This window comes from Erigeron canadensis, chromosome 1 (genome assembly GCF_010389155.1).
Source record: "Erigeron canadensis isolate Cc75 chromosome 1, C_canadensis_v1, whole genome shotgun sequence".
Classification (NCBI taxonomy): Eukaryota; Viridiplantae; Streptophyta; class Magnoliopsida; order Asterales; family Asteraceae; genus Erigeron; species Erigeron canadensis.
Window position 1 is genome coordinate 2,965,335 of NC_057761.1, and position 14,842 is coordinate 2,980,176.

The 14,842-nt window shown below is 35.3% G+C and overlaps 2 protein-coding genes across 3 annotated transcripts; one reads left to right on the forward strand and one right to left on the reverse strand.

Annotated features, from left to right (window-relative positions):
- Positions 1–492: 492 nt before the first annotated feature.
- LOC122586174 (ADP-ribosylation factor-like protein 5) lies at positions 493–5,514 on the reverse strand. The gene is made up of 3 exons (XM_043758280.1): positions 5,328–5,514; positions 4,932–5,161; positions 493–1,017 (listed from the first exon to the last, which is right to left on the reverse strand). The coding sequence occupies exons 2-3, from the start codon at positions 5,121–5,123 to the stop codon at positions 661–663; spliced, it is 549 nt and encodes a 182-aa protein (XP_043614215.1). The 5' UTR covers positions 5,124–5,161; positions 5,328–5,514; the 3' UTR covers positions 493–660.
- Positions 5,515–6,908: 1,394 nt separating this feature from the next.
- Positions 6,909–10,512, forward strand: LOC122585712 (F-box/LRR-repeat protein 25-like). 2 transcript variants are annotated; one of them, XM_043757835.1, is made up of 3 exons: positions 6,909–7,046; positions 8,766–9,801; positions 10,222–10,512. In XM_043757835.1, the coding sequence occupies exons 2-3, from the start codon at positions 8,791–8,793 to the stop codon at positions 10,351–10,353; spliced, it is 1,143 nt and encodes a 380-aa protein (XP_043613770.1). In that variant the 5' UTR covers positions 6,909–7,046; positions 8,766–8,790; the 3' UTR covers positions 10,354–10,512. The 2 variants fall into 2 exon arrangements, with proteins under 2 accessions (XP_043613770.1, XP_043613771.1); XM_043757836.1 differs by having other exon boundaries at positions 8,772–9,801.
- The last annotated feature ends 4,330 nt before the right edge of the window (positions 10,513–14,842 follow it).

Here is a 14,842-nt window from a genome sequence, read left to right on the forward strand (position 1 = left end):
GGCCGGTACGATTAATTATGATATAAATCCACTCATAAATAATACCATATAGGTATTTCATTACAAAATATAAGTTTTAAAGTTTACAAACGACATTAAAGTATCATAAAAATATTTTTTAAAAAAATTCAAAAAAAGTAAATTAAAATACCGGGACACCGGAAATACCGGCCGGTATTGAATAGTAAGAATACCGGACTTAAAATACCGGGTACCTTCCGATACCGGTAATACCGGCCGGCATATACCGGTTTTTAAAACATTGGTCAAAACTTTAGCAACATCATTAGAATGGTTGTCAAAATACAAGTTTTGGGAGATAATGATAGATGTTTCGCAGAGGGGGTCTCTTTTAAAATCGTTACTTGTACGTAAGATGTTGAGAGAAGTCTTGGGAACTATAAAGGTCATCTATATGGGAGGGATTTGCCTTAATATTTACAGCGCTCGCTGATCAGATGTCGAGTCTTGAATTATTAACAGGAAAAAACATAAAAGAGAAAGTAAAGCACTATGATACCTTTAATAACCAGGTGACAAATTATGTTACAGCATCATGAATCTCAAAATGAAACGGATAAAAAGCCTGGAATCAGATTGTACACAAGTTCCGTGTGTATTTTAACAATAAAACTTTAACAAAATGTGATTTTTTTTCCTTCATGTTGCTTTTCCTGTAACTCTTTGAGCAATCCAACCCAAACCATCGTAGAGCCCGTCACCTGTAAGGGCAGAACATGCTTGAATGTGCCAATCATGGTTCTTGATACTGTGAAGGGAAAGAGCATCTGTTATTTCAGCTGGGGTCATTGCATCCTTCAAGTCCTGCTTGTTTGCAAATACCAGAAGTACTGCATTTTGAAGATCCTCATTTGGGAGCAATCTGAACAGTTCATCTTTCATGATCGAAATCCTAGCCCTGTCTGTACTGTCTATAACTGCAATCACAGCATGGGTTCCACGATAATAAGTAGCCCATGATGTCCGTAATCTTTCCTGCCCACCTAGATCCCACACCTGTTCATCACTTAGTTAGATTTATCTCAAACCAGGAGCTAGAGTATGTTGATGGGATTACATGTGGTAACTAGTCTTTACCCATGATAGCACATGATACTTGAAGACAAAATAATAGCTATGCCACTTCATGCCATGACACAATCGACATTGTAATGTTATAAAACAAGATAGCATGTATTATACATATTACTCATATCCCTATCAAAGAGCTGCTATATACTTACCAAGAAGCAATGTAGTAAATGTCAAAAACATTGACTATGACAGCAAGGTATGATAAAGTAAAAAGAAAAAAAAAAATGCAATTACACTTTCGTTCAGTTGCGAGGTCTGATTACTGTTTCACAATCAAACAGCCGTTACAGAGCAGAAATATGAAGACACTTGAGCGCCTCAGAGGCAGTGTTGTAAATATCGGATTTATCGGCCGATATATCGGCGATTTATCGCTTATCGGGGGTTCACTGATAAGAAAAATGTATAATCGGGGCAGTTTTTCGTTTTGGTCAAACTCGGCACTTATCGGTCAATATCGGGCTTTTCGGTCAAAAAAAAATTTTGACTTTTTTTTTTCAAAATAAACCTGGCTTTTATCAATTTTAGGGTTTCTAAACTTCATTCCATGCTTTCACCCACCTAAATCCCACCTTGCCTCCCGTACGATTCCATCCTCAACTCCAGCTTCTCCTCCCTCCAGTCTCCGGCGAATCCACCGCCGGCCAATCTCCGGTGAATCCACCACCATCGAACTCTGGCGGTCAAATTAATGGTCCAGTATGTTTCTTTCTTCCTCATCAGTCTTTTTCACGTAAATGAAGATAGTAGCTTGAATGAAAGGTCTGTAACCTTAAGTTTGCATTACAAATTGTATATATTGCTACTATGTATATATATTTTAGATAAATTCCTTTACAATTTAGGGACTAGGGTACCCGATATATCCCCAATATATCCGATATATCGCTTATCGGGGGTCGGCCGATACGATAACGAAAAGCAATATTTACAACCTATCTCAGAGGGAGGAGAAAATTTAGAATGACAGGCCACACTCGTATGATAAGCTCCAAGCTTCTCAGAGCTCACTAATGGTGGATAAAAGGTGAGATTAAAAGAACAGCTTGTGATTCACAAGCTATATAGATACACAAAGAGCTTGTATATCTAATTGAGGAGCGACCACAATTGAGCCCTCTTTTAGTATTTAGTAACTGTGTGATTTTTGTGATTATAAAAGCGATTAAAATGATTTACAGGATTAGGACAAGTATCTATAGACTAACTAGCTTAAACGACATACTATTGACCAATGATAATCACACATCTGGTCCACATGGACTACACACTATCCAATGTAACCGTGAGCCCTAATCCGAAATTGTTAAGACTTGGTAGTATCAAAAGACCTAACCAGTGATCAAAGTGGGCCGACAATCAAGAGGTTGTGGGTTCAAGTCCTGATTGTGACGAAGGCATAGTAAATGTGGGTGATGGGACTTCAAAATAGACATGTTAGCCAATGGGAATGGGTGCCATTCCTTTTTTACCAGACCATGTATATTCGTGTGGTGTTTATTTTCATACTCCTTTTTTACTTTCTGCGGTTGTATCTGATCCCTAAGTGTGTGAAGCTATATCCCTATGCATTTGCTCTTTGTGTGTTTTTCTTAGTGACTCGTGCATCTAACTAATTATATATCATCGTATCTCTGATGATTAATGTTAGTAGCAGAAACAGGGAAAAGATAACAATAAATTGTGCATGGAAGTCATAATATAATAATAAAACAAAATAAAGATAAGGACCTAAAAACAAAAAAAGCTTCTTGGGACTATCCAACACCTTTGCTAACTGTGCTGTAATTCGGGATTTTAAACTGATATTTAAGCGCGTTAATACATCTATGAATTAATAAACTATCATCTTATATGGTCAAAAAAGTATACCACCTTTGAACATGTTAATGCTCAATTGCTCATGACATACTTGGGTGAAATAACTTAGTGTACAGATTTCAATAAACACAAAATCTGTACATTCACGGAGTGTTCTATAGCAATTTCGTCATATTCCAGAGTAGGTAAGTTTCCAATCCCTTGGTTCCTATGCAACAGTAGTTGCATCAGCATACCTTGGCCCAACAGTATATCCGAGGTCTCAAGGCAACTAGTTCTTAGACATGTCATATATTGCGATGTTGTTCTTAACATATAGACCACAAGTGCCTTAACTTTATGCAACTGCAGCAGGAAAGCAACTCAGCCATACCCTCTAAGACATCAGAGCATTTAAATGCCTTCTTAACATCTAGACCACAAGTGATCGCTTACCATATTCATGATATTATGCATGAATCAGATAAATCATGGCAAATTCTTTAGAAGAAACATCCTTTTAAAGTAAGAATAGACTGGTCTGGCCTATTTCTCATTCCTTAAGTCAATCATTATTTATAGGATAAATAATTTTGCACTCTGGCTCATGCCGCATAAGTGTCATTGGATCATGTTGAAAGGTGTTGCAAGATTTTGGTTTCACAATTTAGCTCCAAAGTATTTATACTTTTGAAAACTAAAATCATAGTTTCCATACAATTTCTTTAAACAGAAGGAAATTTAAGACAGTAATGATATTTCTACCAAGTGAGCACATGAAAGAAAAATCTAACTGCGTGGTAATCTCCAATTTCTCCGCAGCGATGAAGCCAAACCAGCTCTATAAAATAGTTTTTGTATGACCTTAAAAAACGAAAACGATATGATAGCTAAGATAAATTAGTGAAAAACTGGAAACATAGAGGAAAAAACCTCTGATAAAAACACAGGAGTACTTGGAGTCTCACTCTTTAGGGGTAGGTTTATGTAGGTTGCCTATGAGACTTAGGTTACCATAAGGGGTTAGTTTCCATTGCTCCTAGGTTCAGATTTACTTATAGAGCAGATGAATAGGGTGGGCGCTCACATAGAGGGAAATGTGCCAGCTTAAGAGACTTAGGCTCCCGTTAGTACATAACCAATTATGAATTTATGATCTAGTCTGAGATATACAAATACACATTTAGCATAGACATTATAACAGCCCTATTACATAGACCTACATAGACTTATAAATTTATATATGTTAATATGTTCATAAATGTATGTTTGTTTAAAGGTGTAAAATACTTGCGAATGATGGGAGGTCAAGCATACGTTGTCTTAATTGGGTCCACGCTAGAGAGCACCCTCGCAGAATAGATCCCCAATTTACACCCCCGATGAGAAACGACTATCACCTAGAGATCTCGAAGAGAAAACTCACCCAGGCCCACTATAGGTCAAAGGTAAATACCTGTGACCACCCCCAAATATGCCTATGGTAGGAGTTAGGACTCGAACCTGAGCACTCTTTGAAGATGTTCATATATGTATGTTTGTGAGTATCCTTGTATGTTAGTTATGCTTGTTATACTTGTATGCTTTACATGCTTGTCATTTTTGTCATACACTTTACATATGCATATTAACACTCACACTTTAGCACACACAATTATCCACCATGTCATTTGATCAGTAATTCAGTAGATGAAGTCTCCTCCTCTTTTTCTAGACTCAATTATTCCGTCTCAAGCAAGAAGCGGTTTGTTTCCATCATAACCTAAATCATCTAATGAGGATGTGGAAAGAAAGTTAGTTTGGGTTCATAGAGAACACCACACGGTGAGCACACTATCTTGCCTCTAAATTGACCAATAATACCAATATATTACATACGACAAACCAAATATCCTTAAAAAGGCCATGTCATTCACTAATCCTAGTATCTATATAACCCTATGACTAATACCTACAATCCTAAAATGATTTGCGACTTAATTGATCGTGCAAAACACAACGTAACTTAAAACACTTTAAAAATAACAAGCTGATACCTCAAATCGTATATTCTTATACACGAGCTCCTCGACGTTGCTACCAACAGTAGGATGAGTCGTGACAACCTCACCAAGATGCAACTTATAAAGGGTGGTCGTTTTTCCGGCATTATCCAACCCGACAACAACAATCTTGTATTCCTTAGCAGGAAATAACATGAACCAGAATCTTGACATGACTCCCCCCATTATTAATATGCTGTCTTTTCTCTTTTAAAAACCCCTACCTAAATATAAATAACATAAATACATACATACCCATCATATATATATATATATATACAAAATATAAATTAAAAAGGAATACTTTGTAAAAAATAAACAAATTATTTATACAACTGGATGGAATGAAAGATATAAATAGATTTAGAAATAAAAATAAGAAGATCAAACCTGATGATAGATGAATCAGATAATTATAATTATGGGAGAGTAATAATAGATCCAAAAATTTTAGGAGGGGGTGATTATTAAGAAGTTGAAATAATTTGGAGGATTTTTGTGGATCGATCGATCTATGTATATGTATGAATCTGTAAAGACAATTGAGTTTCGGAGATGGTGGTTTTGTGACGGGGTCAAAAAAAGCAATGCTTTTTATACATCCCACTAGATACATAAAGTACGAACAACGGTGAAGTGGTGATTAACGTGTACACAATAATTTTCCAAAATACAATAAAGCCGATTATGCACATAATAACTTTTTAGGATTAATTGACCATATTCTGGCACATTTAACCTTTAAATATAAGAATGTGATTAAGTTGGTTAGAATTTTAATGGTTAACGTGTAAAAACCACTCATTGAGAAAAGGGGCGTGGCACAGTGATAGCCACCTTCCTTTTTGATAGCTCATTAGTCTATTTTTTTCTTCTTGAACCTCAATTAATTTTTTTAACGGCATTCTATCCTTATTCACTCTTAAATTACACGTATGCCTGGAATATCAAGACTTTCGAAAAACTCCTATTAATCCACCCTCACAACAACTCTTATTCCATCTCAATTTTATTTCTTTTCAAATATATAACTCCTTCAAATCTCATCTATTATCTAGAACCCGTAATGATTAATAATGATATCATCGAAGTAAGATAAAAGAAATTGGAGGGTTTTTGTCTGAGTGATGGTATAGTTCGAACTTTTACAAAGTTTGAATTTTTATAAAGGATGAGGAGAACAAAACAAACTAGTGAATTTCATCCCACCTTATTAGATTTCATCCAAGGTATAAAATTTTAACTGTTTTCATTTTTAAATTCAAGGTTCTTGGGATGAAGTTAATTTGTGGATTTCTACAATGGTTGGTTAAATTGTTATATTTTAATTAAGGTTTTTGGAACCAAATTAAAGGAAAATTTCAGTGAAATAAGTGTGTATCATTGGACCCTAGAGTTTTGTCCAACTTAAGTCGATGTGTTGCACACATAACTTGATTGTGTAAAGCGGGTTGGGTGTTAACGGAATTGATGATGTTAAAAGAGATTTTAAGAAAATGTTGCAAAAAGTATTTTGTGGACCTAAAGTTGGATACCAAAATTATATAATGTGTAAGGGAACAATTTGATTTTCTTTAACTCCTAATTGGATGTTCTTACTAGATGGAACTCTCATAACATATTCAATTGTGTTTTAATCTATTTTGCAACATTATCATGAGGAGCTAGTTACTTAGTTTGGAAACGAAAACTTATTAATCCATTTAGGGAGATAGATTGGGCTAATCCATTAAAAGGTCTCATTAAAATATTTAAATATCCGAATAGGTCATATTAAATATATACATACATATCGTCATATACAGTATTCGTATGCGGTATGTCCACTCGTATGAGTAATTGGGCCTGGGCTTGAATTGTTAAATCAGTTTACTAATATTTCATGGCTTTAAGCATTGCAAAGTTATACCGCATGCATCAAATCTAAAATTATTAGCTACACTAAACCGACTTTACTTTCTAATAAATGCCCCAAAAGTTTTACGAGTAATAAAAAGAAACTGTAAAGAGTAAAGAAGAAACGTCGGTTTTTTTTCTTTACACTTCTGCTTTTGATTCGAATATGTAATCGCTACTTGATTTTGGCTCTCGATCATCTCTACAAGGAAGGTGTGTATTATTATTATTATTATTATTATTATTATTATTATTATATACACATTAACTTTATATTTATTTGGATTTGGATATTCAACTTTCAATTCCTTGTTCTTTGTCCTAAAATCTTGGTAGGAGCTTAAAGTTCTATTATCATTTTTAATAACCGTACTGTAAAATTAATTTCCAGTCGCCATGAAGTGTGATGTAACACATTAAGCAAATAACTCCAGTTTTACATTGATGAACCGGTAATAAACTTTGATTGTTTCGCCATTGTGTGTATTCAACTTTGGAAACGTACGTGTAATTTGGTTATGAATCTTCTAGGCCGGCTTTGCCTAACCCGACGTGGTTATGAATCTTGGCTAAATCCTTAATAGAAAATGCACATATAGGACCGACCTTACCCCAAACGCTAATATGATTCCACACCATCGTGGCCATATTGCATTCCCCCAACAGGTGTTCAACAGAGTCGAGTTCTTCCTTGTATAGCCCACATTTTTTTTGAAAGGTGAATTTCGCTTGAAAACTTCGTGTCACGATTCGACAACGAGAGGTCTAACATATGTTGTCTTAACCGGGTCCGTGTTAGAGAGCTCCCTCGAAGTAGAAATGCCTATTTCAAATACCCGATGAGCTACTAATTCGCCCGAAGGCACGACGATGAATAGGGGTAAACCTTGCCTCCTCAGACTTGAACCTGGGTATACCCAAGCCAAGCCTTTATAGAAAGAATTCTTATGTACTTCTCAAGTCTTCAACCCAAGACCTCCTGCTTGTAAGGCAGGTGCTCAACCACTTGAGCTAACTAGGAAGTACCTTGTATAGCCCACATAATATATCCCCAAAACAACTCTTTCGCGCCTTACAAGCATGGTTTGATCCCTGTCCATAACAGCCCTCCACATAGAAATATTGCATTTCGGAACCCATTTTGACCATTTTATGACATATCTCTTACTCAAGTCTTTATCGCTCATGAGAAAGTCTTTAACTTCCTGTACTGAAAATTACCTCTAGAGCCACCCAAAAGAAGTATTAGAGAAATAAAAAGATGACTAACCTTACACCTTTTCACCTTTTCCACAACTTGAACAGATTAGGGATTGTCTTGTATGTGTAGGTAGTTATTAGTTAACTCTTATTTTTTTTCACAACTCACCTAAGAGGCAATTGTGGCGGTGGCCACAAATGTAAAGTTGCTTTCTTTTCTTATATTTTTCTTTCGGCGCTCACATATATTAATATAGAATCGAAAATAAGTGGGACGGTCTGGGACTTAGACTAGTGGCGGCATTAGAGATTTTGGAAAGGATTAGTGGCGGGCAACTATTAGGAGGGGATTTTTTGATGTGCAGTTTACAAGGACTAGTGTCGAAGAGAGCATTGCTCTAAATAACAAGTAACTTATTACATGCTAAATCAACACCACCTAAGCACAACTGGTGGTCCCACATCAATTGTTTATTTGTTTTAATGATACATCAATCGTGAAAAGTCAAAAGTTAAATACATACGAGGTTTTTAGAATTTGGATACATACAATAGCAAGACGGGGAAAGTTTATACATTTTCATTCACTAGTCCTTTCTAAAAAGTACATGTTTTGGTACAAATTTGTTTACCATTTTCTTAGAATTTATTGAATAGAATAATGTTGTTTTGTCATAGTTTGGCACATTAGTAATAAGATGTCTAATAATTTTTGTTATGAATATTTATAAGGTTCAGGTTCCTTCTCTTTACTGCCATGGAAAACGAAGAAGGGCAAAGTCATCGTAAAAAACGGAGTAAAATTGAAGAAATTGTTAAGGAAGCAAAAAGTGACCGAATAAGTGCGTTACCAGATTGCTTACTTACTGAAATCGTGTCTCGCTTGCCTTACCCAAAAGATGCAGTTAACACTCGTAAACTCTCTAAAAGATGGAAACATGTTTGGAATTGCATTCCTAATCTTAAATTCAAACGTCGTGATGTTGATTACTATGAAAGAACCTACGTTCCACCACTTCCGTGTTTCTTTTCTTCTGTCAACATGTTCTTATCTCAACGTGGTCAGTCCACGATCAACAAATTCGAACTGTCCACCAGTTATGAACCCCAGTTTGAATCTCAAGTCAACAAATGGATCCGTTATGCTATTAGTTGTAACGTAAAAGACCTAAATCTAAGATTCTTTGATGGGGGTTATTTTGACCTGGAGCCTAGGTTTGTTTTTGATCAGTCTTTTTACGTGAACTCGTGTATTACTGATCTCACATTGGCTGGCTGCTTGTTAGATCCATTTGAAGGTATCAGTTGGAAAAACCTAAGGACTTTGTATATTAAACATGGGATTATGGATGATGATTTGATGGAAACTATATTGTCTGGGACTCCTTTATTGGAAACTCTGAACTTGGAGTATTGTTACGGTTATGGGCGGCTTGATATTACTTCCAAGAGTCTTAAGAACTTGGTGATCTCTGGATACGTGTTTCCTGAATATCTTGATTCCGATTCTGATGATCATGTCGATTTTGTTGAGATCAATGCTCCTAGTATTTTGTCATTGAAAATTGAAGAAGAGTTGGGGCTGTCTAAGATTTTGTTGAAAGATGTGTCTTCTCTAGTCAAAGTTGGTCTGGATTATGAAACGGAAAAGGGGGATGATGGGAAGAAGGTTCCATGGCATCATGACTGGGAAGAAGAGATGCTTGAAAGGCTTTTACTAAGCCTTACCCATGTCAACGAGGTTAACATTGGGTATAACTGTTGTAATGTAAGTTATGTTTTTCGTTCTATTTTCACAAATTTCACTTTCCTTAACACTGCAGATCACTTTCGCAAATCTGGATGGCTGGTGGTTTGCCAAATTTGGGAGTTTTTCTAGAGCCCATTAGTCTGCTAGGTCAAAAGAGTTGACTCTGGTTCGAGTTCCTGGCTGTCCAATAAAAAAGTTACTATTGTAATTTGAAGAATTAAAACATGACTAGTTTTTCAAAGCTTCAATAACGACGTGTTTAATTAAAAAAAAAACAACATCAAATCAAGATTATAATAAGTTTAGTAAAACATGTAAAACTTGGTACAAGGACTTCTAGTCATAGTGATAAGTTTAACTGCACATCAAAGCAGCCTCTTGGTACGAGGACTTCTAGTCATAGTCATTTACCTTTTTTATTACCTTTTTTGTTGGTAGGCTCTCTATCGTTTGAAGGCTGGAGGTTTCAAACGTCTATCGAACTTGAAGGTTCCTGATGTTACTTTACCTTTATCCTCAGAAACGGATCTAGAAGACTTGGCAGACTGGGCTGAGATGGGTGATTATTAGTAGGCTCTTTTAGTTGATGATGGTGCTAAAGGTGATGTGGCTAATTAGATTGCTCGCACTTTGAATACGTTTTGCTAATGCTTAGTTGGTATCAGTCAGTTGCATTTACTGTATTTCAGAATCTTAAGGTTCTGTTCTTTTAAAACTTTTGGTTATCAAGAATGTGGGTTCATTTTATATATATTATCAGGTTTTGAGTTTGTTTTTGCTTTTGGTTATCAAATTCCACCCCCATAACCCTCTTCCCGCCTCTGCCACCATTTTCAAATCATTCTAGCTTCGTCAGCCCTAATTTTACACCACACTTTTTGGGCATATAGGCAAGCTATTGGTGCTGCTACATTTTAACCATTTTAAAAATATCTCTACAAGACTACAACCATTTGAAATTGATATAACATGTCAGCTCTCAGCCTGTTAGGTGGCAGCAATAGCAAATTAGTTGACATTAAAATCTCAATTTTGGTAGTGGAGTCGGGAGTGTGATGACGTGCATGCTTTCCTAAGGTAAGGGCGATTATTACTTTGCTTTGTATGTTGCTCATGTTGTGTTTTAGTTTTTTATTTTTTAAGATTGTCGTTCTGTCAATGGTGGTTATGATTGTTAAAACTCGTTGGCCTCATCTTCAATCAACAACAAATTCCGGGAATTTGGTAACTAATTGTGTCCTATAATTTATGTTCTTACATGTTTATTACAACTTTTCAGTTATTCTATGTTATTTTTGTTTAAACTATGAGTTTCTCAACATTTGATTTAGTCTGTAGCTTAAATATCTTGACTATTGGAGATTTTGGTTTTAATTAGTATTGTAGATATGTTAAAAGCATGCGGTGTTCCGTGTTCGTGATATGGATGGCAATGATGGATACATGGTTGCTTTTGCCTGAATATTAGAAAACGTATTAAATTTGTAGTGTAAAGCTGTCATGTCCAACGACAACTGTAAAATTAAGTGCATATATACGACATACTGACCGATGGATATACTGGTTTAATGGGTACCCCCAATCGAATTGTTCGTCTAGACAATAGTAAGAACTACTGCTATAAAATGGCTCACTGTTAGAAAGAACTAGGCAGATTTCGTGAGTTTATGTGATCTTTGTCAATTTTTTTATGTTGTTTGGCCTGCATTTGATGATGGTGGTGCAGAGCCGTGGCACAGTAAGGAAAAGTCAGCAGCGTACCTTCTATATCAGAAACCGCATGACTCTTGGTATCAAAAACTGAACAGTATGCTCTTTATTGTTCGTTTGTAGCAGGAACTTCAATTCGTTTTATTGTTTTTATTACTTTTTACTCTTCTTTTTTTGTAACCTTATTTTTGTCCTAAAGCTGACGTGGCTAATTAGATTGCTCACCCTTTGAATATGTTTTGCTAATGCTTACTAGTATTCACTCTGTTGCATCAACTGTATTGTAGAATCTTAAGGTTTTGTTCATACCTTCTTTTTTGCTTATCAAGAATGTAGAAAAAAGAATGTGCGTTCAATTCAACAGATTTATCATATGATATCAGCTCTTGTGACCTTGTTAGTAAATTTGGCAGCATTGTCGGCCCGGTGTGTTGGGTAACAGTTAATATGAAGCATGTGGTTTTCAGTGGTTTCTATTTATGGTTTAAGTTCTTATTTTGTTTTTTCTTTTGGTTATCAAATTCTACTCCCATAATCCTCTTCCTGCCTGTGCCAACATTCTCGAATCATTTGTTTTGGGTACATAGGCAGTCGGAAAATGCTGCAATGTATTGACCATTTTTAAACATCTCTACAAGGCTACAACCATTTGAACTTAATATAATGCGTCAGCTGTCAACCTGCTTGTTGGCTATGTCTAAGGCAGAGCTGGTGGCAGCAATAACAAACTAGTTGACATCAAAATCTCAATTTTGGTTCTTGAGTGCGATGACGTGGGTGCTTTCCCAAGGTAAGGATGTTTAGTGTAACGTGATGTTGGTGATGCAGCCAATGTCACCTAGAATGTTGTACTTCCCACTTTGCTTTGTTCTTCTAGGGGTGGTTAAACTCACATCCTGGGACGAGTTACATTGCAGGATCTCGAAGTAAACACTGTCTCATGTGATAATGTTGAACAGAGCCCGTGGTCTCTACATTGAATGCACGCGTGTAGTGCTGCGATCTGTTGCATTTAACCATCGAACAATAATTTTTAATATATTTGGGTAACCTGGGTGCACCAGCAACCGGTGTTGGTATATTGATAACTCTTTGTTACAGTTGCCAGTTTGAAACCATAATAGAAGAAAGTCACAATAAACTACCCTTGAAAATGTTCATAGTTGAAAAAGAGAGAATAAGTTCATTCAGTAATATAATTTCTTTCTACTTCACCTTCCACAAAAGAAGTCATCACAACAGGTGTTCTCTCCAACTGATGGCAACATATTATCTTTGGACTTATACTCTTGTTTATCGAGAATATGAATGTCTGGCTTTTCAGTTTCTTTCCATTTGTCAACACAAGCTTTACCCGTATGTCAATGTGAACAAAGCTCAACAAAATTAAACTCATTATGCGTTCCATTATATAAGGCGTAACGTTGAAGACTTTGATATAAATTTAAAACATTGGGACTTAAAAAGTTGATTCAGTTTTAGATGAAGTTTTCTTCACTGCTCCATGTATTATTAATCTCAAATTGAATTGTTTCATTTTTAACCCGCTTCACTGTGATTACTTGGAAAAAGCTCAAAATTTGCATATTTTAGATGCAGAATTAAATGGAAATTACTAAATCCGTACAGTTTACCGTTATCAATGCGATATTGTGATTAGATGGAAGTGAGTGGATTTTTTCACTTAAATCCTGTAGGAAGCTACAGCTAAACTCAGTTGGGAATGGAAGCTATAAGTTCAATTGGACTAAATGGTATTATTAGCGGCGACGTCGCCGCTAATGCTTAGCATCTAGTTTTCTCCCGATTACACAACATGGGTTCCTCTAATAAATAAATGAAAATTGTTACCATCAACTTGTCTGATTGATTGAAGTACGGAAGTGGTTGCCGAAAATATGAAGTAAAAAATTATTTGGAGAATTGCACAACCTTCCACTTACGCAACGGAGGAAAGCTATTTCATAGGGACATCTACCTTGACGAAGTTATGACCGGAGATTGGACATAATCACATATTACTTTCCCTTTTTCAATCTTAATTAGTGAATAACGGAGCAAGTCGCACAAACAGATTCAGAAAAAATAAAAAGAATATTTGTAAGATATGGAGGAAAATGAAAATGGTTTTAGAAATAGAAGTAGAAATGGAAAATAAAGCATGCCCACCGTTTTTCAGATGTGTGAGCAGTTTTATATTTTCATTTTTGAGACATGTGGCTATATAGCGCTACGTGTAGCCTTGGAGAAAAGCAACTTACAAGAGATGTGGCTACAAAGAGTTGAATTCATTGATTATTATTTAATACTCATTTTTTTTCTTTCAAATATTCAGTCGGTATGCGACATCAGAGAAAACTCACAGTATAATGATGAAGCCTTGCACGTACCCTAAACAATGAGATGTTGACCATAGGCCGTTACAAGTATTCGGAGGAAAAAAACTCCAAGACTCATATTATTTTCGTATCTTACACATACTTTTTTATTTTATTTATTATTCAATATTTTCTATTTAACATTAATTATATATATATATATATATATTGTTGGTAGAGCTAAGAGAAAAAAATAAGTCCACCTTTTAATATTAGCCATTGAAATACATTGATAAATTAATCTTAGCCATTAAAATACATTAAGTTAACTTAAAAAGTCAACCTGACCCAAACCCAAAAAAATCAAGTAGACGGGTTACCGGGTCAAGAATTCACAACCTTGGCCCAGTTTTCTGAGTGAGTTTCAAGTCAAATTTCGGGTAAGGTCGAGTATATACAATCTTAATATATAATAACCCAACTCTATATATGTTATATCGAAAATTATACAAGTTAAGACTTTATTTTAACATTATGCTTGATTTTCATAATAAATTTTAATTTTTAAGTAAAAGACTTTTTGTTTACTTGATAACCTGGTCACTGACCGGGTATTGATCTAGTTCACTTTTATAGACAGGTAACTTTATATGCATTGTAATTTCCTAAAACAATGACAAAAAAAGTAGTTTAAATTTTTTTTTTATATAAATTGATAACTCTTAAGTATTAGCTTGATGTAAACATTAAAAGTTGAAAGGATGTAGTGGTTGACAGATAAAGTCCAACTCCCAAGATACCATCCAACATATCAATAATATCAACTCACCCTTAAACTCCATATTGACCATCTCTACATCTCTTTCTTTTTTCCTCCCAATAAACTGAAAATTTACATAAAAATCTCATCTAGTCGTCATATCCACAAGACCACAACTTCACCGTTTAAAATCTAGATATTTAACCAATTTATTATATGTATAATTTTGTTTTGCTGCATCTACACTTTTCTCTCTTTCTTTTCTCTCTGT

Bases quoted from the DNA above. Each gene is read 5' to 3' on its own strand.
- LOC122586174 (XM_043758280.1), bottom strand. From the start codon at position 5,123: ATGGGGGGAGTCATGTCAAGATTCTGGTTCATGTTATTTCCTGCTAAG. The intron at 1,018-4,931 runs GTATCAGCTTGT...AGTGATGAACAG, and splicing joins ATAAGAATATACGATTTGAG to GTGTGGGATCTAGGTGGGCA.
- LOC122585712 (XM_043757835.1), top strand. From the start codon at position 8,791: ATGGAAAACGAAGAAGGGCAAAGTCATCGTAAAAAACGGAGTAAAATT. The intron at 9,802-10,221 runs GTAAGTTATGTT...TTTTGTTGGTAG, and splicing joins TTGGGTATAACTGTTGTAAT to GCTCTCTATCGTTTGAAGGC.